We start from the raw sequence: 23,081 nt of genomic DNA, 5'->3' as shown, positions 1-23,081 counted from the left end.
TTCTCGTCCTACTTACATTTACAAACCTGAATTCTTATTCAATGCCAAATGTAACTATTAAACGCCTCATAAAGCTCACCATGTCTATGCATTTCATTAGCACACACACACACACACACACACACACACACACACACACACACACACACACACATTGAAAGCTACTACTAGTTAGGACTCTAGTTAACCTAACCACAATCCACATCTATTCAATTAATTAATCCTATTTTTTTATATATAAATGTAGGTTCTGTCCAAATTAGAGCCAGAATTTGGTCCCCACAAGGACTACTAGTCCTGAAAAAGTCAGTGTTTATGCAAGAAAGAGGCAACAAAAAGGGGGGGGGGTGGCGCACACACACACACAAACACACTTGTTTTTCTGCAGTTGTGAGGACATTTGAGGCACAATTACTTTTACCCTAAAAACCAAGTCTAGATCCTGAAGAAACCTAATGAAGTTCGGTTACACATGTCCCCACAACGTATCAAAGACACACGCACATACACACACGATCACACACACACATACACACACTTCTCATTACCATCCCGCCCCTGCTTCAATGCTGTGCACACACCCTATGCGTTATGTGGATGCCAAAAATGTCTGCTTCATTTGACTGAGAATAGGGGTGAGGGGGGGTGGTGGTGGTGGTGGTGGTGGGGGGGTAATGTCCCATTTTTCTAATTGTTGGGAGACTTTGAAACTGTTCATGCATCCTCTGTCTGGTAGATAAGGTCTGCTTTTTTTTCTCTCTCCCTCTCTCTCTCTCTCTCTCTCTCTATGTGTGTGTGTGTGCACGGCGTGGTTCAATGTTAGCAGGGTGAGAGAGAGAGGGAGCTGGAGCCTGCGCGCCCATCCCCCCACACTCAGCAGAAGAGTGTTTCTGCTTGGAGTGAGAGACAGACAGAGAGAGGAGAGGAGGAGGAGAGGAGAGGGGGTGGTAGAGCCGAGTAGAGCAGAGCAGCAGGCAGGGGAGGGAATAAGAGAGAATGTGCATTGGTAGTCTCGTTTGCTGCAAGGCTTCCTCCTCCTGCTCTGGAAAAACCTGTGTTTGTTGCCTTTGCCTGCCCAAATACTTCCCAGAATAAGTGGTGGGAAATAAGTAAAACACGATTATTCATATTGGTGAAGTGGATTTTCAAATTAATATATATATATATGTATATATATGAGGCTGAGTTGTTGTTCTGTCTTTTCCCTCCAACTGGGGGATTCATTGCAGTGATGCCACCATTCTCAGTTTCATTTCCACCTTTCAGTGAGTGGTGCAGCTGTAGCACACACACACACACACTAGCTCTCTCTTTCTCTCACACACACACATTTGAAAAAATTATATATTTCATAAATTAATCAGATCATATCCCACTGCACTCATTAAAATACATCTTGCACATGCAAGTTTTTGTGGTAACACACAGTCTTCCTTGATTTGAAAGTCCTTTTTTTCTCTTTTTTACGTGTTGGTAACAGAACACGGTTGAGTTGTGTGAATATTAGACCATCTTCATGAGCAGAAAAATATTCCATCTTAATGGGGATGGAGAGGGGGAGACAATGTAAGGTTGTAAAACAAAAAAGAAAAAAAAGAAAAGAGTCCACTCCGCTCTGGTGAGCTGGGATCCAGTCCGTGATTTGCAGCTATCTGTGTGGCTCAGTAAAATGGCTGTATGTAGCGGAGCCTCGTGTTGGTTGGGTACGCTCCCTGCCTCTACCCGGGCTCAGTAACACAACTCCCACAACAATTTCTGTCGCTGTTTTACGCATTGTATGGGGTCTCCATCGTCTCTCTAACCAATTTTCGGAACCGGAACTAAGGGGATGGAAGCCGGATTCGGTCCGGAATAAGGGGTGGGAATGAATCGGCTCAAGGATAAATGGTTATAAACAATTATTTATATTCAATGCTAGCTTGCGATTGTAACTGACTCGCCGAGAGAGGGAGAGAGAGGTGGGGGGGTATATCATGGCCGCTCAGGTCGCTAGCGCCGCCACTCTTAATACCAGCCCGCCTTCCGAACTCAAAAAACCGGATCGAGAACCCAAGGAGGAGTCGGTACCGGGGGAGAAGCAGTCGGATAAAAAGCAGTCGGGCTTGGACAGCGGATCGCCGGGCCGGGGAGATCTGCAGGACGGGGCCGAGGCTGGAAATGCAGGGGGAGGAGGGGAACCTGAGATGAAGAACGGGAATGGGAACCCGCCCAGGGCTAACAATAATAACCAGAATGACTCTGTTGGACCGGAGGGAAATAACCATCCCGGTCTCGTGCATCACCACGGCACCGCTTTTCCACCACCTTCGTACGGATACAGTCAGCACTACGGTCGGGCCCCTTTTCATCAACATGGCGGACAACAAAGCCCTGGCATGGCAGCTGCTGCGGGTCCGGTCGTGCAGTCGAACAACATGATGGACCCGTATCAACCCAATTCGCACGAGCATGGCTTTTCCAACCACCAGTTTAACAATTACAACCCATTCCCGAACAGGACTCCCTACCCGGGCCAAGGATACGCCATGAACTCGCCGCGCAATACTCAGGCGCCGACAGCTGGGGGGCAGCCAGCTAAGCAGCAGCCAGCAGCGGGAGGACCCACGGCGATGGCTGGATCATACAGTAACCAGAGATATAACATTGGGAACCCTCAGCCCACATCCACACCGACACTGAACAAGCTCCTAACGTCCCCCAGCTCAACGCGGGGATATCCCAACTACCCGTCTAGCGACTACAGTAGCCAAGAAGGAGCTAGTAAGGGACCAGCAGACATGGGCAGTAGCGGCCAGTATGGAGGGAGCAACCCGGGCTGGCAACAAAGGAGTCATCACCCGTCGCCCATGAGCCCGGGAAGTGCCGGGCAGCCGCTAGTTAGAAGCCAGGTAAATTCATATTATTACAGGAACATGATGTGAGCTTTAGCACGTCTGCTTCCCCCCTCCTAGCTAGTTCACAACGTAGCAGGCCAGCCATTGTCTGATACCAGTTCTCAAAGACTCTAAAATGGCTGCCTCTGCTGTGTGTTTTTTTCCTCAACGCCAGGCCGTTAATTAGTTGTGTTTTTATACTTTTAAACGTACGTATTCACACAACGGCGACGCGTGAACAATATATGAGTAGTTGAATCGATGTAAGGACGTCCAGGGAGCCGAGAAGGCCCGACTTTGAGAAGGACTGAAAATACTCGCCGATGAGCAATGGCTCTTTTTTTTTTCTCGGTAGCTTTTCCACGCGCACCATACGTTGGAAGCAAACGTTAATTAAATTCAATGTACTCAAACAAGTCGGTTATAGGAAATGCAGGTTTTTCCTCACACATTTTACGATTATAGTTTCTCACAAAGTCACATTTCTTTTGTTTTCTTGTCCGATAAGCTGTAATTTTGTGGTCATGGCGGAGAGAGGTGTGTTATCATGTCTGATCTGCCTCGAACTATTCGTTAAATACCACCCGAACCTTCAGTTTTAAAGGAATTTAAATGCCCCGTGGTGTGTTTGGAAACAATTGAAATAATTGTATTATTATATTTTGATTAATTGCGGTTCTCTATGCTGAAAAGCCTCCGGGCTTCACATGCACGCTGCCTGGATGCAGCTAGCTCAGCCATATGAGTGAGTGTCAGCAGGCTGCAGATTGCAGTTTGCACTGGGATTTGAATTGTGGAGGTAAAATCCTGCTGTCAAAGCCAGGAGATAGTTGGTCTTGGGTTGACATGCTAGCTGAAATCTGATTGGCTCCTCATCCGCTGCTCATGGCCATTTATAATTACATGTGATGCAAGGCAACAGTTGCTGATAAGAGCAAGCAGCATTAACTGTGGTGGCAGGGTCAGCAGAGGTACTGCTGCTTCACTCCTCTTAACAGCCCACCATTCAATAAAACATGTAGTGTTGCACCTCGAGTGTAGATGATGTGCTGTGTTGTATTTTTTTTAATTTGATATTTGGGCAATTGTGTTCTAAAATGATGAATATTAATGCTAATACCAATCATTGTCTATAACAGATTGTGTCTGATATTCCCATCGGAACATTCCTGTCCTCATAGTTGATGGTTGAAATGTGTGTAATATAACGGCTATGGCCTGATCATTGTATGTGACAGGAAGTGTTTGTTTGTGAGCATAATATATATAAACCCATGAAGTAGATTTACTACAGTCACAAAATGTTTACAACATAACGACTTATGACAACATTTGCCGTTTCATTGGTTTCTATATTTATTGATTTCCATACCACCTGAAATGTTATCTTGGCAAGCCCTGGATAAAGGAATCTTTGACTGACAGGTGTCTTTTGTTTTTCACATATTGTAACTCTCTACATGGTATAAATGGTAGAATGAATTCTGTGTATATGTTGCACGCACATGTGGAGTGCTGAGGCATGCCACACAAGTTTGACTCTGTGGCTGCAAAGAATCCCCCCCCCCCAAGCCAATCAGAAGGCAGTCCACCATCTCTCACTCACCAAGGGAGTTTCCTCTCTGTCTTATGCAGATTAGCCATGTGCTGGTCCCATTTATTTCACTTCATTATGTTGGATCTACAAAATGTCCTATAAGGCATTTTGCCTACTATTTGTCAAGGACCAATGTTATTATGGGGAGGCTCATATCACTTAAATGTGCATGTGGGAATTCACTAATCACGTATTCTTTAGGTTTATCACTAGATTTTATGTCTTTGCTTAAATGATCATAAAACCCCTTACATGTAAGTGAAGCTTAGGAGAAGATGACACTGATTCAGGGGTTACCACTAAATGGCACCCATTTTAGCGGCAAGGTTATAGATCGAAAATATTTGTGTACATTTTTCACTCTCTCCATCTGTTGTGAAAGTACTTCCTTCACTTTCCGATGTCATTCATCCAGAGCCAGACTGCCTTCTCTGGGGGGAAAAAGCTACTTGGACCAGGCTCAAAACAGGAGCACAGCTGGGATATGTTTAAGATTGGGCAGACTGCCCTCCATTCGAAAGGAGATATATATAGCTCTGTTGACTTCCGCAACTATGGCAAAGTGAGGTGAAAAAAAAACTCAGAGTAATGACCGTGGGAAATAAGGTGAAAAAAAGCAGTTTCCGCATTCACTTAGGTTTGTTTTTACACACTTAATTCTTCGAAAGTTGTGCTCTGCTGCCAAGGTTTTTATGGACACTGAAGAAATGGCATAATTCATTTGTACACGAATGAGGGGGGAGGCATGCTTGTGTTGTTTGGTTGTTGGATTTATTAATGCATTTCCTCATTTTCTTACTACTTGCAGCCACCCAGTCCCATGGACCCGATGAGCAAAATGAGAGGCCAGCTATACGGAGCAGGCAGTCCATATGGTCAGCAGTCGCAACAGGGGCCTCCCACAGGTCCTCAACAGGGGCCCGGTTACCCTGGACAGGGCTATGGCCCTCCAGGTCCCCAGCGATACCCAGTAGGAATGCAAGGACGTACACCCGGAGGCATGGGTGGCATGCCATATGGTCCACAGGTATTACATATGATTTTTCTCACTCTGAAGTTAAATCCCAGTTTCATAATTTCATCTTTTTCATCTGTATCAGTATTTTACATCTTATGCATGTGCATTCTCTGTGTAGATGGGATCTTATGGACAACAGGGACCAGGAAGCTATGGCTCTCAAGGCCAGGCACCATATTATGGTCAGCCTGGCCAGGGTCCTCATCCGAGCCAACAGCAAACCCCTTACTCGCAGACTCCTCCAGGACAACCAGGTGGCCAAACACCTTACCCAGGGCAACCACACCCTGCACCAACTTCGGCTCCTCATACCCAGGGAGGACCACCGTATCAGCAGCCTCACATGCCCCCACAGGCCCAGGGGCCACTGCCAGGCCCATCCCAAGGGCCTCCACAATCTCAGCCACCTTATTCTCAAGCCTCGGTTCCACAGTCTGGCCAATCTCCCTATGCCCAGCAGTCAGGTCCTCCTAGTCAGGCCTCGCAGCAGCCAAGTTCCCAGCCACCTCCTGGATCACAGGGCCAGGCCAACTACCCAGGATCCACACAGGGGCCTCAGCAGCCTCCCTCGCAGCAGCAGCAGCAGCAGCAGCAGCAGCAGCAGCAGCAGCAGCAGCAGCAGCAACAGCAGCAGCAGCAGCAACAGCAACAGCAGGCACAGTCTCAGCCTCCTCAGCAGCCACCGGGACACAGCCAACACCCACAGGGTCCGCCTGCAGCGTACCCGCCGAACCCGCAGCAGCAAGCACAACAGTCCCCTTATCAGCGATTTCCTCCTCCACAACAGCAGGTACTACACTCGGGTTTTGGATCATGTTCGTCATATTTAATTATCATTCACAGTGTGTGTGTTCACATGCATGCGCCTCTGTATATCAGATAGCACACTGAAACACATGTTCTGTTGTCTTATAGGAGGTATCCCAGGACTCGTTTCAGTCCAACGCCCCTCCATCCACTCAGCCTAAATCTGGCCCAGAGGATGGCCAAGGCCGCCCATCTAGCCTCCCGGTTAGTTATACTTGTTATATCACTGCTGGAACATAAAATATCCTTTTCACACTGTACTTACTCTTCTCACCTCTAATGTTAGACTGTTACATTACATTCATGCCCCTGTAGTTTTCACAACACAGGCCATTAATTTTACTACTACCCAAAACATGACAACATTCAGCTTAATCACATTTAAAAACTTCATTTGTGTTACTCTGAAAGTCACCCATTAATGTTTTGAATGTTTTTTTTTTAAACTGCATGCTCATAATGCAGCTGCTGTTCTGACCTTCCCTTGATGCTTGTCGAGTAGATTTTGTGTACTGTTGCATGTTTGTGGTTGTTGAATGGTAGCTGTGTCGTGATACTTGAGGAAAGAAAGGTGCTGTGTAAAGAATACGGAGATAAATACAAGAGAGTTTGTTTGTGTTAAATCACATGGCAAGGCTGCTCCTACAAGCTGACTCAGCTTGCATCTTAAAACCTTGGTAACCATGACAACCATGTGCACTAATGTACACTTTTTTTGAGAGATAAATCAGGACAAAGGCCTCTGGGTCTTTGTGTGGGTATTATTTTTATGTGCCTATATTATATATATTAACAAATAAAACTTACTACAGCCAATATATGAAGTAAACATTATCTTACTAATAGTAGGCATGTGTACCTAAGTGATTTAACACAATCTGTTCAAATGTATAAAAGCTGAGTTAACCGAACTAAATTATCTTTGCTCCTCTGCTTTTGTAGGACCTGTCAGGCTCCATCGATGACCTGCCCACTGGAACAGAGGGCGCCCTTAGTCCCGGCGTGAGCACGTCGGGAGTGTCGAGCAGTCAGGGCGAGCAAAGCAACCCGGCACAGTCGCCCTTCTCTCCTCACACGTCTCCCCACCTGTCAGGCATCCGAGGGCCTTCACCTTCCCCAGCTGGTTCCCCCGCCAGTGCCAGCACACCCCGCACAGGACCGCTGTCACCCGCCAACATGCCAGGTGCGACTCTTCAAACACTTAACTTTAAAATCTCAGTGGTTTAATACTCCGATATGGTTTTTTTTTGAGCTCACATTAACTTCATTTAAATATTGTTGTTCAGGGACCCAGATGCCTCCCAGGCCATCAAGTGTACAGTCAGATGGGAGCCTACACCCGACAATGAACCAGTCTCCTATGGCCCAGGACAGAGGTATGCTGCAGTCAAACATAGTGTCCACAGTGATAACCATGACAAGAGTGGGGCATCAGCATCACTCTCTTCCTGTCTTTTCCTCTTTCAGGGTTTATGCAGAGAAACCCACAGATGCCCCCGTACGGCTCTCCTCAGTCAGCCTCTGCACTGTCACCACGTCAGTCTTCAGGGGGACAGATGCATCCAGCAATGGCTCCTTATCAGCAGAACAACTCTATGGGTGGCTTTGGGCAGCATACGGGACAATATGGCCCCCAAGGTGTGCAATTTAAAATCATCTCTGTCGTGGGTTGACTTTTCATAATGATGTTGTACATTAATGAATTTTGAATATTTCTCAGGGAAGTATTTTTATAGGCTTACATTTGTAATCATACATGTTTTCAGTTGAATGTACTACCCGTTTGAAAGGTGTTCTCAAACACAGTTCCTAGTACACAAACCTATGGAATATGCTGTATGTCCCCGTCTAGTAGGAATACCATGCTATGTTGGTCCCTCCCTCTTGACTCTGTTGTGGCTATTAATAGCTATGAAGCAGAGAGTCAGCTGACTAGCAGAGGCTTCTGTCAGTAGAGCAAAGACTGTGACGAAGGCTTGTTGCTCAGGGTACATAGCTCTCTGTGCTAATACACTAAAGGAAAATACTGTCATCGCATCGCAACAGTTCACTTTTAATATTTTTGTACACAGAAAAAAAAATGTGTAGCAGTAATATTTTTTTCCAGATTTGTGTAAAACTTGAGCCAAGTAGTTTCCCTAACTGTGTTTTTGAATTCATTTTTTTCATCATTAGGTTATCCTCGCCAACCTGGCTATGGCAACATGCCCAATGCTAACTACCCTGGGCCTGGCATGGGCCCAATGAATCCCATGGCAGGACAAGGTGGAGGGCCACCATATGCTGGCATACCTCCAGGGAGGATGCCTCCGAATCAAATGGGGGCACGCCCCTATGGCCCCAATATGGGTCCAAACATGGGGCCCAACATGGGTCCAAACATGCCTCCTAACATGGGGAATATGCCACCCCAGGTAGGCTCAGGAATGTGTCCACCTCCAGGCATGAACAGAAAGCCCCAGGACCCTGCAGCCATGCAGCACTCTGCCACCAACTCCATGCACAATAGGTTGGTTGATTCTATGCCAAACAATTACTTTTATTCACCTCACACATTAATTAAGGGTGACTTCTCGCTCATGATTAAATAAGACATAGCGGTCACACCTGCCAGCCTGCACCCGTTTTGCGTACCGGACACACATTTTGACATCAAAGTTAACTAGATCAATTTGATGCTCTGAAAGAATGCATTTTTTGGCCTGGTTCACACTAGCTGCGTTTCTGCTACACTTGGCTCGCCTTTCTTCCTACAATACCAATATATTTAAGACTATATGTTCCCAAATGTTCTGCTAGCCATTCACCATATGGCTTTTCCTATTAAATCCAAGATGGACTGATTAAAAACAGCGTGTTCAAAATCAGTAGTTTGTTTTCTTAAATTCTCCTACTTTGTTGTTTTTAATGGTTCTTTGTAAACACACCTAAGGTTGTGCTGAGTAATACACACGTAAAGAAAACCTCAGTGAACCACATCCTTTTTGCTTTGGAGAGAGAAAGAGCGAATCGGGCTTTCACCTGATATAATGTTAACCTACACAAGATTTCTTGTAGTTGTAGCATCCACTCTCTCCACAGAAAACGGCTAAAAAGCATTAACATATGAAAAAGATTCAGATTCAGACACTAAGACTACTGTGATATGTGTCAGTTTTGTCATTGCCGGTACAATGTCAACATCAACAGACTTTCGCTCTGTTTATGTTCACTGGGAACTGCGCGCGCCACGCATGAAATGCTGGCGACATGCCTGAGCTCTAAAATAGATGTGTCTCAAATGCCTCTCACGCATGCAGTGAGTGTGAACACTCTCATTTTGCTTTTTCCCCCCGCACATTTACATGATCTGACACTAATGGTGTGGTACTCGGACATTTTCCAAGGTTGGCAGGTCTGAGCAGTGCCATACTTTTATCACTGCTGTTTATACTAGACATTCATATATTTTGTACTTCACTCAGGATGCCTGGTTACCCCAACATGTCTCCTGGCATGATGGGATCTGGACCACCTTATGGTCCTCCCATGAACAACATGCCTGGAATGATGAACACTCAAGGTGGATCACCGTATCCCATGGGGCCAAACATGGCCAATAACTCAAGTGGTAAGTTGTATAGAAATGGCCACATAAAGCCTTTTCTCTGCTTTTGTGGAGCAATCTCCAATGCCTGTGATTGTGTCTAGGCATGGCCCCCAGTCCTGAGATGAACAACAAGATGAATAATAAAGTAGAGGGGACTGTTACGCCCAAGCCAGAGACTAAATCCAAGGTAACCTCTCTACTATATTGTACTGTGTAGTAGTGTTTGAGTAGTTTTTTTTTTGTTTAGCTCTGCTGTTAAAAATGTCTTAAATCGTTTTTTTTTGTTTTTTTTGCACAAAACAGAAGTCCAATTCTTCCACCACAACCAATGAATCGATAACACGACTGTACGAGTTAGGACCTGAGCCAGACAGGAAGATGTGGGTCGACCGCTACCTGGCTTTCATTGAAGAGAAAGCCATGAGCATGACCAACTTGCCTGCTGTAGGACGCAAGCCCCTTGACCTTTTCCGACTCTACGTGTCAGTTAAAGACATCGGAGGAATGACACAGGTTAATACAGCATTATCAAACTGTAGTAAATTGCGATATACTTGTCATTTTCTTTGTTTCTTTTCTAATTATCTCCCACTATCTGACCTCAGGTAAATAAAAGTAAGAAGTGGCGTGACTTGGCTACTTCCCTGAATGTGGGCACATCCAGCAGTGCTGCCAGCTCTTTGAAGAAACAGTACATTCAGTGTTTGTATGCATTTGAGTGTAAAATTGAACGTGGAGAGGACCCTCCTCCTGAGATTTTTACAGACAACAAAAAGAACCAAGCTGCTAAGGTCCAGCCACCTTCTCCAGGTAAGATCTGTGCATTGTAACATTTTGGCAGACTAACACACTATTTAGTGCAGTCCGAGTAAAACAAATACTAGCATTTCAAAAATCAATGCATAACCGATCATGTTTGAGTGTCATTAAAGTCATGTACCATATCTTTCTGCTCCTTCTTTATTTCAAACTGAAGCGTCCCTCTGCTCCACAGCTGGGTCAGGCTCTCTGCAGGGTCCTCAGACACCCCAGTCCACCAGCAGCTCAATGGCAGAGGGGGGAGACTTAAAACCTCCCACTCCAGCCTCCACTCCTCATTCCCAGATGCCCCCTATGCCACCTGGGTCCAGGTGAGTTTTGTTAAAGGTTTTTATAACAGATTTTCTTCAATAATACTGAGTGAAACTAATTAATTTCCTTACTTCTCTCCCTCTTACTCCCAATTACCCCTCCTCCCTCTCATCTTTGCTTACCCCTTAGGAGTAGTGTTAACCTGCAGGACCCCTTCTCTGAAGGAAATGACCCTGCTTTCCCAAGGAAGAACTTGACACCCAACTCTGCCTATCAGTCTGGCATGAACACAGCAGACATACAGGGGCGCATGGGTCCCTATGAACCAAACAAGGACCCATTTAGTAACATGCGGAAAGGTGGGCAAATGGAATAGACCAAAGCTAAATAGATCAAGTTGTCTTAAAAGCTTAACTGCTTTCTTAATTACCCATTACATTAATTCACCTCTAATGGGCTTCAATTTTGAATACATTTGCAGTTGGGGAGCAGTTTTTACCTGCTAACCAAGGCCCTAACAGCGGGGTGGGTGACCAACCACAGCAGCAACCGCCACAGCAGCAACAGCAGCAGCCTGCATTCAACAGAGGACCACATGGGGCAATGGGCACGATGCCAATGGGGCCCAGACAGCAGTATTCCTATGGACCAGGCTATGACAGGAGGTAAATATTGTTTAATACTACTAATGCATGAGATATTTTTTAACGGAAAGTTCTGTATATGTCAGAGAAATGTACCCAAGCATTTACCTTTGGGAGTAAGTACATACGTTTTTGATCTCAAATGTAAGTGACTTTGAAGTTAGGCTGATGCTTTTTAACATTTATCCTTGCATTGGGTTCATGATGACACATTGTTCTGTGCAAATAAATACAAACAAAAAGTCTTCACATTTAGTGACTCTTTGGAAAATGGTGTGATTGAGCTGATGTTGTTGAACTGTGGTACACATCACTTTGTTGTTTTGTTGCCTTTTCTGAGTTCTATTTTTTTCTGCTTATGAATCATACAAACATATTTGTGCTGAAAAACTTGGTATCTATTTATTCCTCTCATTACCCCCCCCCCCCTCACATTTCTTGGTGTTACTTGTCACACAGTTTATAGAATCTCACATCAAAATGTGTGGTATTAACTGTGAATAGTCAAACTGCACTCTCTAAAAAAACCAAACAATTCCCATTAGGAATGAATGAGGCATGGCAGTACAAATGAAACCTTTGTTAAGCAGGTATTTCTTGATATTTTGAACCAAATCTATACATTTGTTATTTGGACGTTGTTCTCCTTTTGTTGGAGTTTATTGCCGCTTGGTAACCAGAGATTTTTATAAAGGGTGTGTATCGCATGAAATGCAATGGTCTACCTGAACCTCTAAAAACTTCAGATTCAAGCCAACCTACACATGAATTTTTACATCAAACGAAGATGAATTTGTTGTCCTTTTACGGAAGTTGTACTTGTTGTCGCATGACTCGTGGTTTTGATTGAAATCACTTTGAAGTGCCGACCGAACCACCTATTCACTGCCACGTTGAAGTCCGCTCTAAAGTAGTTGAGAAAAAACTGCAAATATGGGTGATTTTTAAAATTCTATGTCTGCATTCAGCAAATCCTTTAAAGCCAGCAGTCAAAAATATTCTTCTATTATGATTAAAATAAATAAAGTAAACAAGGTTTCTTTTAATTGTACTTTCCCCCCATACAATGCTGTGAAGGTTAAGTATTCACACTGCCGTCTGTGTACGGCAGATGACGCGCAGAGCCCTCAAAAGAAATGCTGTGTGAATGCAGAGTTTTCACGCTGCTGCCTTTGATCTGCGCAAGGCAAACTGAAAACACAATATACAAAAAGATAAAAGGAAAACACCACATCAAGGCTGGACAATGTATTGAGGTGCACCAAAAAGGATGCACATTCTCATTTCTTAAGAAATGTTCTAGTTTTGAATTTATCATTCAGTTCCCTGCAAAGTTGTACGGCTCAATTATATCCACGTAAAACATTGGGACTATAATTATGTTTTGAATTTTGCATTTGGTGAGTTCAGACATTAACTACTGTATTAACTAACGTCATAGAATATATAGAATAGAATATAGCAGATGTGTTGGTCTTGTCTGATTTCTAGCAGTCATATGCTCACAGTGGCTTTTTTAATAATGGAAAATGTTTATTATTTTACAGACCAGAGCAAGGAATGGGTCCAGAAGGCAATATGGGATCCGGTGCTCCTCAGCCAAACCCTATGATGCCTGCCAATGCCGAAACAGGGATGTATTCACCAAATCGCTTCCCTCCACAGCAGCCACGGTCAGTTCACATATCCTTAATTTGCCATGCTTCTTTGGTTCAAAGCCATCATTGATTGAAACTGATTATTCTTCATGCATAGAATATTGTGCTTGTGTAGTTTAATCTTGGAATATTTCAGCAGTGCCGGCAGTTTTCCTTTCATATGTATTATCTTTATGGATGCGTATCAGTACATGATCACATCTTCTTGACATCCTGTAACAAAATACGTACCCGGGTCTCTTTTAGTTCATTTATGTGGATGTGATGATGTAAGCAGTCGAGGTTGCTTGAATTCAAATTTAAATTAGCTTTTTTACAAATCCCATTCAAATGGTTTGGGGGCTGATGTATACAAATAACATATAAGATAATAAAATGGGAATAGCTGTTGACATTCAGAATTTCTCTTTTATAATTAGTCATTTGATGAAAATAAGATGCAGATGGTTTTGAATGTGTGAAGCTGTAAACTTGAGACTGGATTTTTGTTTTTTTTTGTTTTATGGTCATACATTTATTACTGAATACCATGAAGAATGTGTGTCTGACTGCACATATGCGACAGTGGGTTTTGTCTTTCGTGATGCATAATGTTCATACAGAAACTGGGCTTGTTTGCAGGCATGATTCCTATGGTAATCAGTATCCTGGTCAGGGAACGCCCCCTACTGGCTCCTACCCAAATCAGCAGCCTGGAATGTATCCACAACAACAGGTAAAGATTTGCATTACATTAACACACAAATATAGATGGATAAAAAGCTTTTTTTTGCTCTGATTTAATTACTGTCATGGTAGAGTCAGTGTTTGTTGTGAGGAAATGGTTTGGACCCATTTGACATTATTTTACTTAAAATTGAATAAATGTTTTTCTGTGTACCTTTTTGAATGTGCAGAGTTACAAGCGTCATGGAGAAGGTGGTTACCCTCCATCAAAACGTCATGAAGCCGAGTACAGTGGGCCTTTCCCCGGTGGACAACAACCACCACCACAGCCGCAGCAACAGCAAGGAGGCACTTCTGCACCCTCTTCAGGACAGCAGGAGTCATACAATCAATACAGTGGTAGTGGGCCCTACACTGGCCCTGATCGCCGCCCACCTGGCCCAGGCAATCAGTTTCCCTACCCCTTTGGTCGTGAACGGATGCAGGGAGCGACTGGGCCAAACTCTCAACCGAACATGCCCCCTCAGATGATGCAGTCAGGCCCAGAGGGTCCTCAGGGGGGCATGTGGCAAGGACCACGAGACATGAACTATCAAAACTACCCCGGCCGTCAAGGTGGCCCTGGGGGCCCGCCCCAGGGACCTGGTTACCCTGGCATGAACCGTTCAGAGGAGATGATGTCATCCGAACAGCGCATGAATCATGATGGTCAGTGGGGTGGTCAAATGGGTCCACGGCAGCCTCCTTATGGTCCTGCAGGGCCTGGCCAACCTATGCCTCGTTCAGTACAGTCCAACTATCAGCCCCCTCAGGGTGTGCAGAACCACATTCCACAGGTGTCCAGTCCTGCCTCCATGCCCCGCCCAATGGAGAGCAGGACATCACCCAGTAAATCTCCATACATTCATGGAGTTATGAAGATGCAGAAGGCTGGTCCTCCAGTGCCTGCATCTCACATAGTGCCCCCTCCAGTACAGTCTCCTCTAATAAGGCGAGACATGCCTTTTCCCCCAGGCTCTATAGAAGCTAGCCATCCTGTTCTGAAACCACGTCGGAGACTCACCATGAAAGATATTGGTAAGACTACAGATGATAAATAGCAGCCATCTTTCGCTGTCAATTTTTGGTTGATGCAAGTGCTCTGAGGAAAATGCCAATACATTTTTTTCTTGACTCCATAGGGACACCAGAGGCCTGGAGAGTCATGATGTCATTAAAGTCTGGTTTACTGGCTGAGAGTACATGGGCCCTAGATACTATCAACATTCTCCTGTACGATGACAGCAGCATTTCAACCTTTGATCTCAACACGGTGAGACTTGAGCTCTAACCCTTAATGACACTATTGTATGCATGGTGAGCATGTCTTAATGTTTCTGTATTTCTGCTCTTTCTTTAGTTGCCCGGTTTCCTTGAGTTGGTGGTTGAGTATTTCAGACGTTGCCTCATTGAGATCTTTGGCATTCTCCGAGAGTATGAGGTTGGAGACCTTGGCCAGAGGACACTACTTGATCCCGATGCCTTTAAACAAGACTGGGACTGCCCTGAAGAAGAGGACCCACAGGCTGAGGACATGGATCAAGAAGAAGATGATGACGATGATGAAGAGGAGGAGGAACAAGAAACAGATGGGCCAGCTCATGTAAAAGAGGAGAAAGAGCAAGAGCAGTGCAGCAAATCTCGTGGCCGAGATGAGATGACAGAAGATGAGGAGAAGAAAAGTAAAGGCTCTTCATCTGAACAGACAGGCTCATTGCAATCCTTACCTGCCCATGAGAGACCTAAGCAGGCCAGCAAATTTGACAAGTTTCCCCTGAAGGTGGTACGAAAGAAAGATCCATTTGTAGCTGGCCAGTCTAATAATCACGGTAAACTGCAAGAGTTTGACAGTGGGTTACTTCACTGGAGTGCTGGAGGAGGAGACTCAACAGAACACATCCAGACCCACTTTGAACCACGCAAAGACTTCTTGGAACATCGAGAACGATTCCCTGTGCCCTCAATTTTGCTGAAGAGACGAGTCCCTGAAGAAGAGACACAGGAAATTTGCTTACCAATGGAGGAGGAGAAAATGAAGCAAGATGATGAAGAAATGCCGCAAGAGTCCTCTTCCTCTGAGAAAGTAGCTGTCTCTGAGAAGGCCACTCCTTCACCAAGCAATGAGGAGGAGAAGAAAACGACGTCTGAAATTAAGACAGTGGAGAATGTTGCTCTCCAGGAGAATAATAGACAAATTCTTTCCACCGGCAGCGTTTTATTCCAACGGGCACGGCAGAGTGGCACCATCCTGGAGGATGAGCCTCACAGTAAAGACGAGGGGCCGCTCGTTACTCTGGCTAACTGGCAGGATTCCTTGGCTCGTCGTTGCGTTTGTGTCTCTAATATTGTCCGCAGTCTGTCCTTTGTACCAGGCAATGACCATGAGATGTCCAAACATCCCGGGCTGTTGCTGCTACTGGGCCGTCTGATCCTGCTCCACCACAGGCACCCTGAGCGCAAACAGGCCCCGCTCACCTATGAGAAAGATGAGGATACAGAAGAAGGAATGGGCCAAAGGGATGAATGGTGGTGGGACTGCTTGGAGCTCCTGAGGGAGAACACGCTGGTCACATTGGCGAACATATCAGGCCAACTTGACCTCTCCATCTATCCAGAGAGCATCTGCTTGCCGTTGTTGGATGGTCTTCTCCACTGGGCTGTCTGTCCCTCAGCAGAGGCCCAGGACCCCTTTCCCACCCTGGGCCCTCACAGTGCTTTGTCGCCTCAGAGACTGGTCCTGGAGACGTTAAGTAAATTAAGCATTCAAGACAACAACGTGGACCTCATCTTGGCCACTCCACCATTCAGTCGGCTAGAGAAGCTATATGGAAACCTGGTGCGGCTAATTGGCGACAGGAAAATTGCAGTCTGCAGGGAGATGGCTGTTGTCCTACTGGCAAACCTGGCCCAGGGTGACACTATGGCAGCCCGAGCCATTGCTGTTCAGAAGGGCAGTGTGGGCAACTTGCTGGGCTTTCTGGAGGATAGTCTGGCTGCCACACAGCTTCAGCAGAGCCAGAGCTCTCTACTACACCTGCAGGGGATGCACTTCGAACCCACAAGCCCGGACATGATGCGGCGAGCTGCCCGGGCTCTGCACGCCTTAGCCAAGGTGGAGGAGAACCACTCGGAGTTCACACTACATGAGTCCCGACTCCTCGACCTTTCGGTGTCTCCCCTAATGAACTCGCTGGTTTCTCATGTTATCTGTGATGTACTCTTTTTGATAGGCCAGTCATGACAGCTGTAGGGAGCCGTGGCTCCACTTTCTGGGGGTTTAATCCCCAATCCCCTCTTCCCTGGTAACCTGGCTTGTGTGTGTAACAGGGCAAGGAAAGTTCAAGTGACTGTCTTTTTAATTTATGAAAATCCTTCAGATTCCATTCTCTGAGCCCTCCCCAGGCCGTCCTTCCTTGAGGAGGATAATCACAGAGCTGTGGTGGATTACAAACCGGAGAGATGCCCACAAAGTGACACTACTTGCAAAATGAATGCCAACTGGATGATACAAAGCAGAGCACCGTGGTTGGGAGACTGTTCTGCACTTGGGGGAAAAGTACTTTTTAATAAAGATAAATAAATGAATAAATAGCTGAAAAACAAAAACTGTAACCAAAGTTGCTGTCTCGTTTACAGTGAGTTTGGGAGACACAGTGTGCCCTAGCTCTCCCTCAAGGGCACAGTGAGTCTGTAACTGGTTGATGTTCAGAGGTGAAGCAGACTGACAAGTGGCCTACTGGTTATTGTTGCTGTAGTTGGATTCTCACCAGTCAGCCTGGCAGCAGACACAGTGCTGTCAATAGACACCTTCACCAGGGAGGCCTGTGCAGTGTGCAGTAGATTGTAGGACATTTTCTGTACCATACTGCTCTTGAGTGTAAGCATTCTGTAACACACGTTTCACACAGAAAGCTGATGATGCAGCTCTTCTAGAGTTTGAGGTCATTTTAGTTTGGTGTTAAACAGAAAATGGCTTTCTTCCCCAAAGTATCAAGAACCTACAACACCCTTACCTCCTCTTATCCCTTGATTGTATGAATACCCTTATGAAAAGAAATCACCTCTTAGGACTGGTTTTCAACTTCAAATACAGCTTTGCTGTGGTGTATATATAATGTTGTACATTACACTTCCTTTCTCTGTGTCTGTCTCTGTCTGTGTCACTATTCTCACTCTTCTTATTGGTGAGGAATGGAGGCTGACTTGTGAGTTTGGTCCGTTACCTCCACTCCCTGCTGATTAGACCCACTCCTCTGGTCTCTCCACAGCTCCACAGTACGGCAGACACGGCTCAGACCTGTTATCTCCTGGTACAACAAAAATAAACTAGATGAAGTACACATTGACAACTTTTCTCTGAACATGGATTCTGCATATTTGTATTTCAGACTATGTAGCTAAGACAACATGTAAATTCCTCCCTTTCCCTTTTTTGGCTCAATGAATATCATTTATTCAGTATGAAATCTTTATACTATATGTTCCACGTGGTAAGAATAAATGTACATTAAATCTTCGTAAGCTGTTTGATGATTTTGTTCCAGAATCATTACCTCTTTTGAACAACTCGACAATTAGGAAGTGTCTATATACTTCCGTGTTTAGGAAACTAGCTGGATATCTTGTTTGGTAGTGTCTGAAGCACATTACCAGGGGTTTGTAAAAATATTCCACAATCGTACATTAAAATGAATATATATATATATGCTCTTCATAGGCCTGTATTTTTTTTTTTTTTACTTTTTTCCAAAAGGCTTCTCAGTAAACTTTGTTTGAATTTTGTAATCCAAAGTAGTGACTACATTACTTTATAATCAAAGAATTGTAAGAAAATATTCCCAAAGTAAATGCATGAGGTAGAATTATTATTTTAAATCTTGTAGGGCCCCTGGGCTAGAACAAAAGTGGGAACTTCTGTGTTACGGTTTATGCGGTGCAGTAGAGATTACAAAAATGTATTTCTCTAATTTGAACACATCAGTAACCTAAGAAGGCAAACACAAAAGAACCACTTAGAAACCAATTCATATGTTCCTAGAAGGTTCTCCACACTAAGTCACATGTAAGTTGCCAACCATTAGCAGATGACGGGGAGAACCACCATCAAATGTAATGCACAAAACGGGACAAACCAAAGTTTTGGGTGTGGCTTTTTCTTTAGATTTGTCCTAGACGATATTAAAGATAAGTTGGTTGTTGTACTTGTTCTAGTAATACATTATTAATACTACAGTTATCACCTGTTTAGGGTTAGCTCAGCTTCAAGGCTCTTATATCAATCCTTCATACATTATTTTTTATGTAGGAAATATACTTGCACCATTTGCAAAACCAGCCCGTCTTAAACGCCACCTGCTGGAGAAGAAGGGGAGAAACTACTGTGCTGTCGTTCATCGTCAAATAATGTACAAATACGTATAAAGAGACGAGTCACTAACGAGAATTAAAGCCAACTTATGATTTATTATTTTCATAAAATGTTGTGAGAGTATACTTTCATGGGAGTCACAGGAGGTGAAATTACATGTGGGCTTCCTCGTCGGTCTGAGCCCACGAGCTTTTATTTTGAAATGTGTCTCCCTGATGCACCGGAAGTGATGCCGGATGGAGCAGCATAGAGGGGAAATATGTAGGGACAAAGATCGAACCTGAGCTTTTAGTAAACAAACGTTCTTTTACTTCTAACATGAGCGGTCATTGAAGAAAAAATAATTATCCGCACCCGAAATAGTCAAACGAAACATTTTTTCGAAAAAGAGTCTAATTTTATCCGGTGGCTGCTTTCTGTTAGCTATGTTAACGGAAGATCATGATGAATCCAGATGTGACTACCTCGTAGCAGCAACAATGCTCGGGCCTGTCATAACCGGCCTTTTCAGTTTTTGTCCGTCACATTAGTGACCATGGATGTCAGAGCAGTGCTGCAGTTTGCTACATTCACCAGGAGCCTCTCGCTTCTGTTGCAGGTATGTTAAGAACAACGCGAGTTAGCATGTTGCACGCGTGACATTCTGCTAATCTATTGCAGCTTTCCCCACTTCATAGCCTCTGTTCCCTTCATTTCCTTTAATGGCCTAGGCCTGGATTGATGTGGAATATTGAATATTGAATTTTTATGTGGAATTGTAAGTCATTTACAGAAAATGTAAGCTAGTTTTTATTTTGAGGGGAAAAGACGAGAGCATTCAATAACAGAAACAAATTTGCAACGTCACAGAAAAATATACTGTTCTAAACGAATACAGGAAAAAAAAAACTCCTTTGGAGTGTGAAAATAGTTGGAAGGAATAATGAAAGAATTATATAAAATAGGGAAGAATAATGTTGAACAATCATATTTAAGCTTCCACTTCAGTTACCATATTCATACATTATTCTAACCAGTCAATAAATATTTGTTTTCTAATATAACTTGTAACGTTTCACATATATAAATGTAAATAAATGAATGGTGTAAAAGAAAACCCAGCATCCACCATTTTTAAAATAAAATAAGACTTTATTTTTAAACATTGAAAGGACCGACGAATTCAAATGTCTTATATATTATTATTTTATTACCCTTTACCCATTGAGCTTGAGATCTCATTTACAATGGTGACCTGGCCAAGACGTCATTAACACGTCTTAATAATTACCACAAAACGATTTGTCTTGGCAATTATTTGTTTTTGTATGATAGAAAATAAAAAATATGTAATAAATATAGTCATGGATATTATAATAATAATGATAATAATAATAATAATATGAAGGATTTCAATAGGTTCATCACACAAATTATTGCCAGGATCTGTTCTGTCCCCTGCCATTCGTGGCTAAATATCTCACAGACAAGGTGACTAGTCCTATCCAATCCCATGCATGGCTTATTTATTTTGCATCAAAAGCTTATTTTAACACTGTAATGATGTTTCTCCTCAGGCTGTGTTGAACGCTGTCATCCCAGACCATGAAGCTGATGCGTTCATGCCCCCGCGGACAGAAGAGCCTCTGTACCTGGACTCCGCAGTGGAGTGGTTACTGGGTGGCCTCTCTCACTGGGACGCAGAGCACTTCCTTTTCATTGCAGAGAGAGGATACCTCTATGAGCACAACTTTGCTTTTTTCCCCCTCTTCCCCATTGTGCTCCGTGGCCTGGCAGAGACACTGCTGTGGCCACTGAGCGGCTGGCTGAGCGTGCGGGGCCGTCTGCTGGTGGCTGTTGCTCTAGGTAACAGTGCCCTCTTCCTGCTGAGTGTGGTTGCCCTGTATGCCCTTAGCAGAACAGTTCTGCAGGACCGACGTCTTGCTCTGCTCTCCAGCCTTCTTTACTGCGTCACACCTGCCAATGTTTTCATGACTGCTGGATACTCTGAGAGCCTGTTTGCTGCCCTCACGTTTGGTGGTCTGTTCCTCCTGGAGAAAGGATTTACCTTCCGAGCCTGCTTGGCGCTCAGTATAGGCACCGCAGCTCGATCCAACGGACTTGTCAACATTGGATTCCTGCTGTATCTACCATCACTGCACGCCATTTCTCAGATCCGTGTTTATCGCACAACAACAAAAAGCCACTTCAAAGTCTTCCATTACATTTGGGTTATCATCCGTCTCCTGCTCACTTCCCTCTTAGGAACTGCCATTATTGCTCTTCCCTTTTGTGCTTTCCAATACTATGGGTATAGGACGTTTTGCACACCATCTGTCTCCCTGGAGCAGATACCTCCAGCTCTTATCTCACTGGCTGAACGGAAAGGCTACCGTGTTCCAGATGAAAATGGTCCACCACCCCTCTGGTGCATGAGACCCCTTCCCCTTCTTTATTCTCATATCCAGGATGTGTATTGGGATGTGGGCTTCCTCCGTTACTTTGAGCTGAAGCAGACACCAAACTTTATTCTAGCTCTACCTATGGCTTCCCTCGGCATAATGGCAGCTTATGCATATTTTATAGCTAATCCAGAACTCTGTCTGAGACTTGGGCTCTGGGAGACGGGTGCAAACAAAGGGCTTGAAAAACCCACACCGGGATTCTTCAACCCCAGAGTGTTTGTGTATATTGTGCACTCTACAGTACTTCTGATTTTTGGAACTTTGTGCATGCATGTGCAGGTAGGTAAAACACATAATCACCCTTTAATGGAACATTGAAACTCTCTAGATGTGATTAACATGTGTTAATTTCATATTTTTACCCCACGATTACAGGTTCTAACCAGATTCATGGCCTCCTCGTCTCCTGTGCCATTTTGGATAAGTGCTCATCTGCTCCTCCTCAATGAGCCACTTCTTCATCGAAGGAAAACATCAAACCCCAACATACAGCTACAGACAAATTCCAGAAATGGATGCAAACACACACCTCAAAACCCCATAATTGCACTGCTGCTGCATTTTAAAATGTGCTCATCTACAACACAAAGCATCCTGGGATACTTCCTCTCTTACTGGGTGCTGGGGCTGGCACTGCACTGTAACTTCTTGCCATGGACATAAGACATGACTCCGCTTTAATTGCAATATTTATGTGTAGGACTAGGTTATTTACCATATTTTACTTGACATGAATCCACAAACAAAGCCATTTTTCTCTGCAATTGTTACATTACAGAAATAATGATAATAATAATATTACTGTAATTGAATCCAAATCAAGGTAAACAAACAAAATACTTTGCCTTATATTTTGGTGATGATGTCCAACTTGCTGTCTTGCTTTCATTTTTAATGCAGATGTATTCATGTAGTAGTCAACAGATTTCATTACCACATCTTCATCAAATATGTTTGTTGTTGACTGAGAACTTTTGGTTGTACATTGTACTTGGGGAAAAAACACTTGCTGAAAAGATTTTATCTACTCTGTTTGTTATTGCACTGCATGTTTGTTAGAATTATGCTAAGATAAAGCTGGGGTCTTTTGGATGTGACTTAAAAAAATAAAGATTTTGTTGCAGGAAAATACAATACAATTGTATTGGTTTGGAGTCGGTGTGTTATGGGACACTCAATTATTAGAACTTAATATTGGAACAACCTGAGGAGAATGCATTTTTACAAGGGATACTTTTTGTATATATATTTTACAACATAGCTGTTACAATAGCAACACAGACGAAACCAGAAAATGAGCATCATTA

The 23,081-nt window shown here is 44.1% G+C and overlaps 2 protein-coding genes across 3 annotated transcripts; both read left to right on the top strand.

Annotated features, from left to right (window-relative positions):
* Nucleotides 1-1,973: 1,973 nt before the first annotated feature.
* Nucleotides 1,974-18,441, top strand: arid1aa (AT-rich interaction domain 1Aa; the record flags this gene model as incomplete). Of its 2 annotated transcripts, none has more annotated exons than XM_083886865.1 (20): nucleotides 1,974-2,888; nucleotides 5,279-5,497; nucleotides 5,607-6,278; nucleotides 6,404-6,499; nucleotides 7,238-7,478; nucleotides 7,582-7,671; nucleotides 7,763-7,933; nucleotides 8,471-8,804; nucleotides 9,760-9,905; nucleotides 9,986-10,071; nucleotides 10,188-10,397; nucleotides 10,490-10,694; nucleotides 10,861-11,014; nucleotides 11,151-11,314; nucleotides 11,437-11,620; nucleotides 13,147-13,272; nucleotides 13,879-13,972; nucleotides 14,154-15,000; nucleotides 15,105-15,235; nucleotides 15,323-18,441. In XM_083886865.1, the coding sequence occupies 20 exons, from the start codon at nucleotides 1,974-1,976 to the stop codon at nucleotides 17,201-17,203; spliced, it is 6,966 nt and encodes a 2,321-aa protein (XP_083742991.1). In that variant the 3' UTR covers nucleotides 17,204-18,441. The 2 variants fall into 2 exon arrangements, with proteins under 2 accessions (XP_083742991.1, XP_083742990.1); XM_083886864.1 differs by having other exon boundaries at nucleotides 11,145-11,314.
* Nucleotides 18,442-19,839: 1,398 nt separating this feature from the next.
* Nucleotides 19,840-22,813, top strand: pigv (phosphatidylinositol glycan anchor biosynthesis, class V). Its single transcript, XM_083892144.1, has 3 exons — nucleotides 19,840-19,928; nucleotides 20,887-22,053; nucleotides 22,150-22,813. Exons 1-3 carry the CDS (start codon nucleotides 19,866-19,868, stop codon nucleotides 22,435-22,437), a joined length of 1,518 nt encoding a protein of 505 aa, XP_083748270.1. The 5' UTR covers nucleotides 19,840-19,865; the 3' UTR covers nucleotides 22,438-22,813.
* Nucleotides 22,814-23,081: the final 268 nt, after the last annotated feature.

The sequence above is a fragment of the Microchirus variegatus genome, assembly GCF_963457635.1.
Source record: "Microchirus variegatus genome assembly, chromosome: 1".
Classification (NCBI taxonomy): domain Eukaryota; kingdom Metazoa; phylum Chordata; class Actinopteri; order Pleuronectiformes; family Soleidae; genus Microchirus; species Microchirus variegatus.
The sequence above is the reverse complement of the archived record's forward strand: the minus strand, read 5'-3'. Positions and strand labels throughout refer to the sequence as shown.

Coding starts and splice junctions, on each gene's coding strand:
- pigv (XM_083892144.1), top strand. CDS start 19,866: ATGGATGTCAGAGCAGTGCTGCAGTTTGCTACATTCACCAGGAGCCTC. Junction 19,929..20,886: donor GCCTCTCGCTTCTGTTGCAG/GTATGTTAAGAA, acceptor GTTTCTCCTCAG/GCTGTGTTGAACGCTGTCAT. Junction 22,054..22,149: donor CTTTGTGCATGCATGTGCAG/GTAGGTAAAACA, acceptor CCACGATTACAG/GTTCTAACCAGATTCATGGC.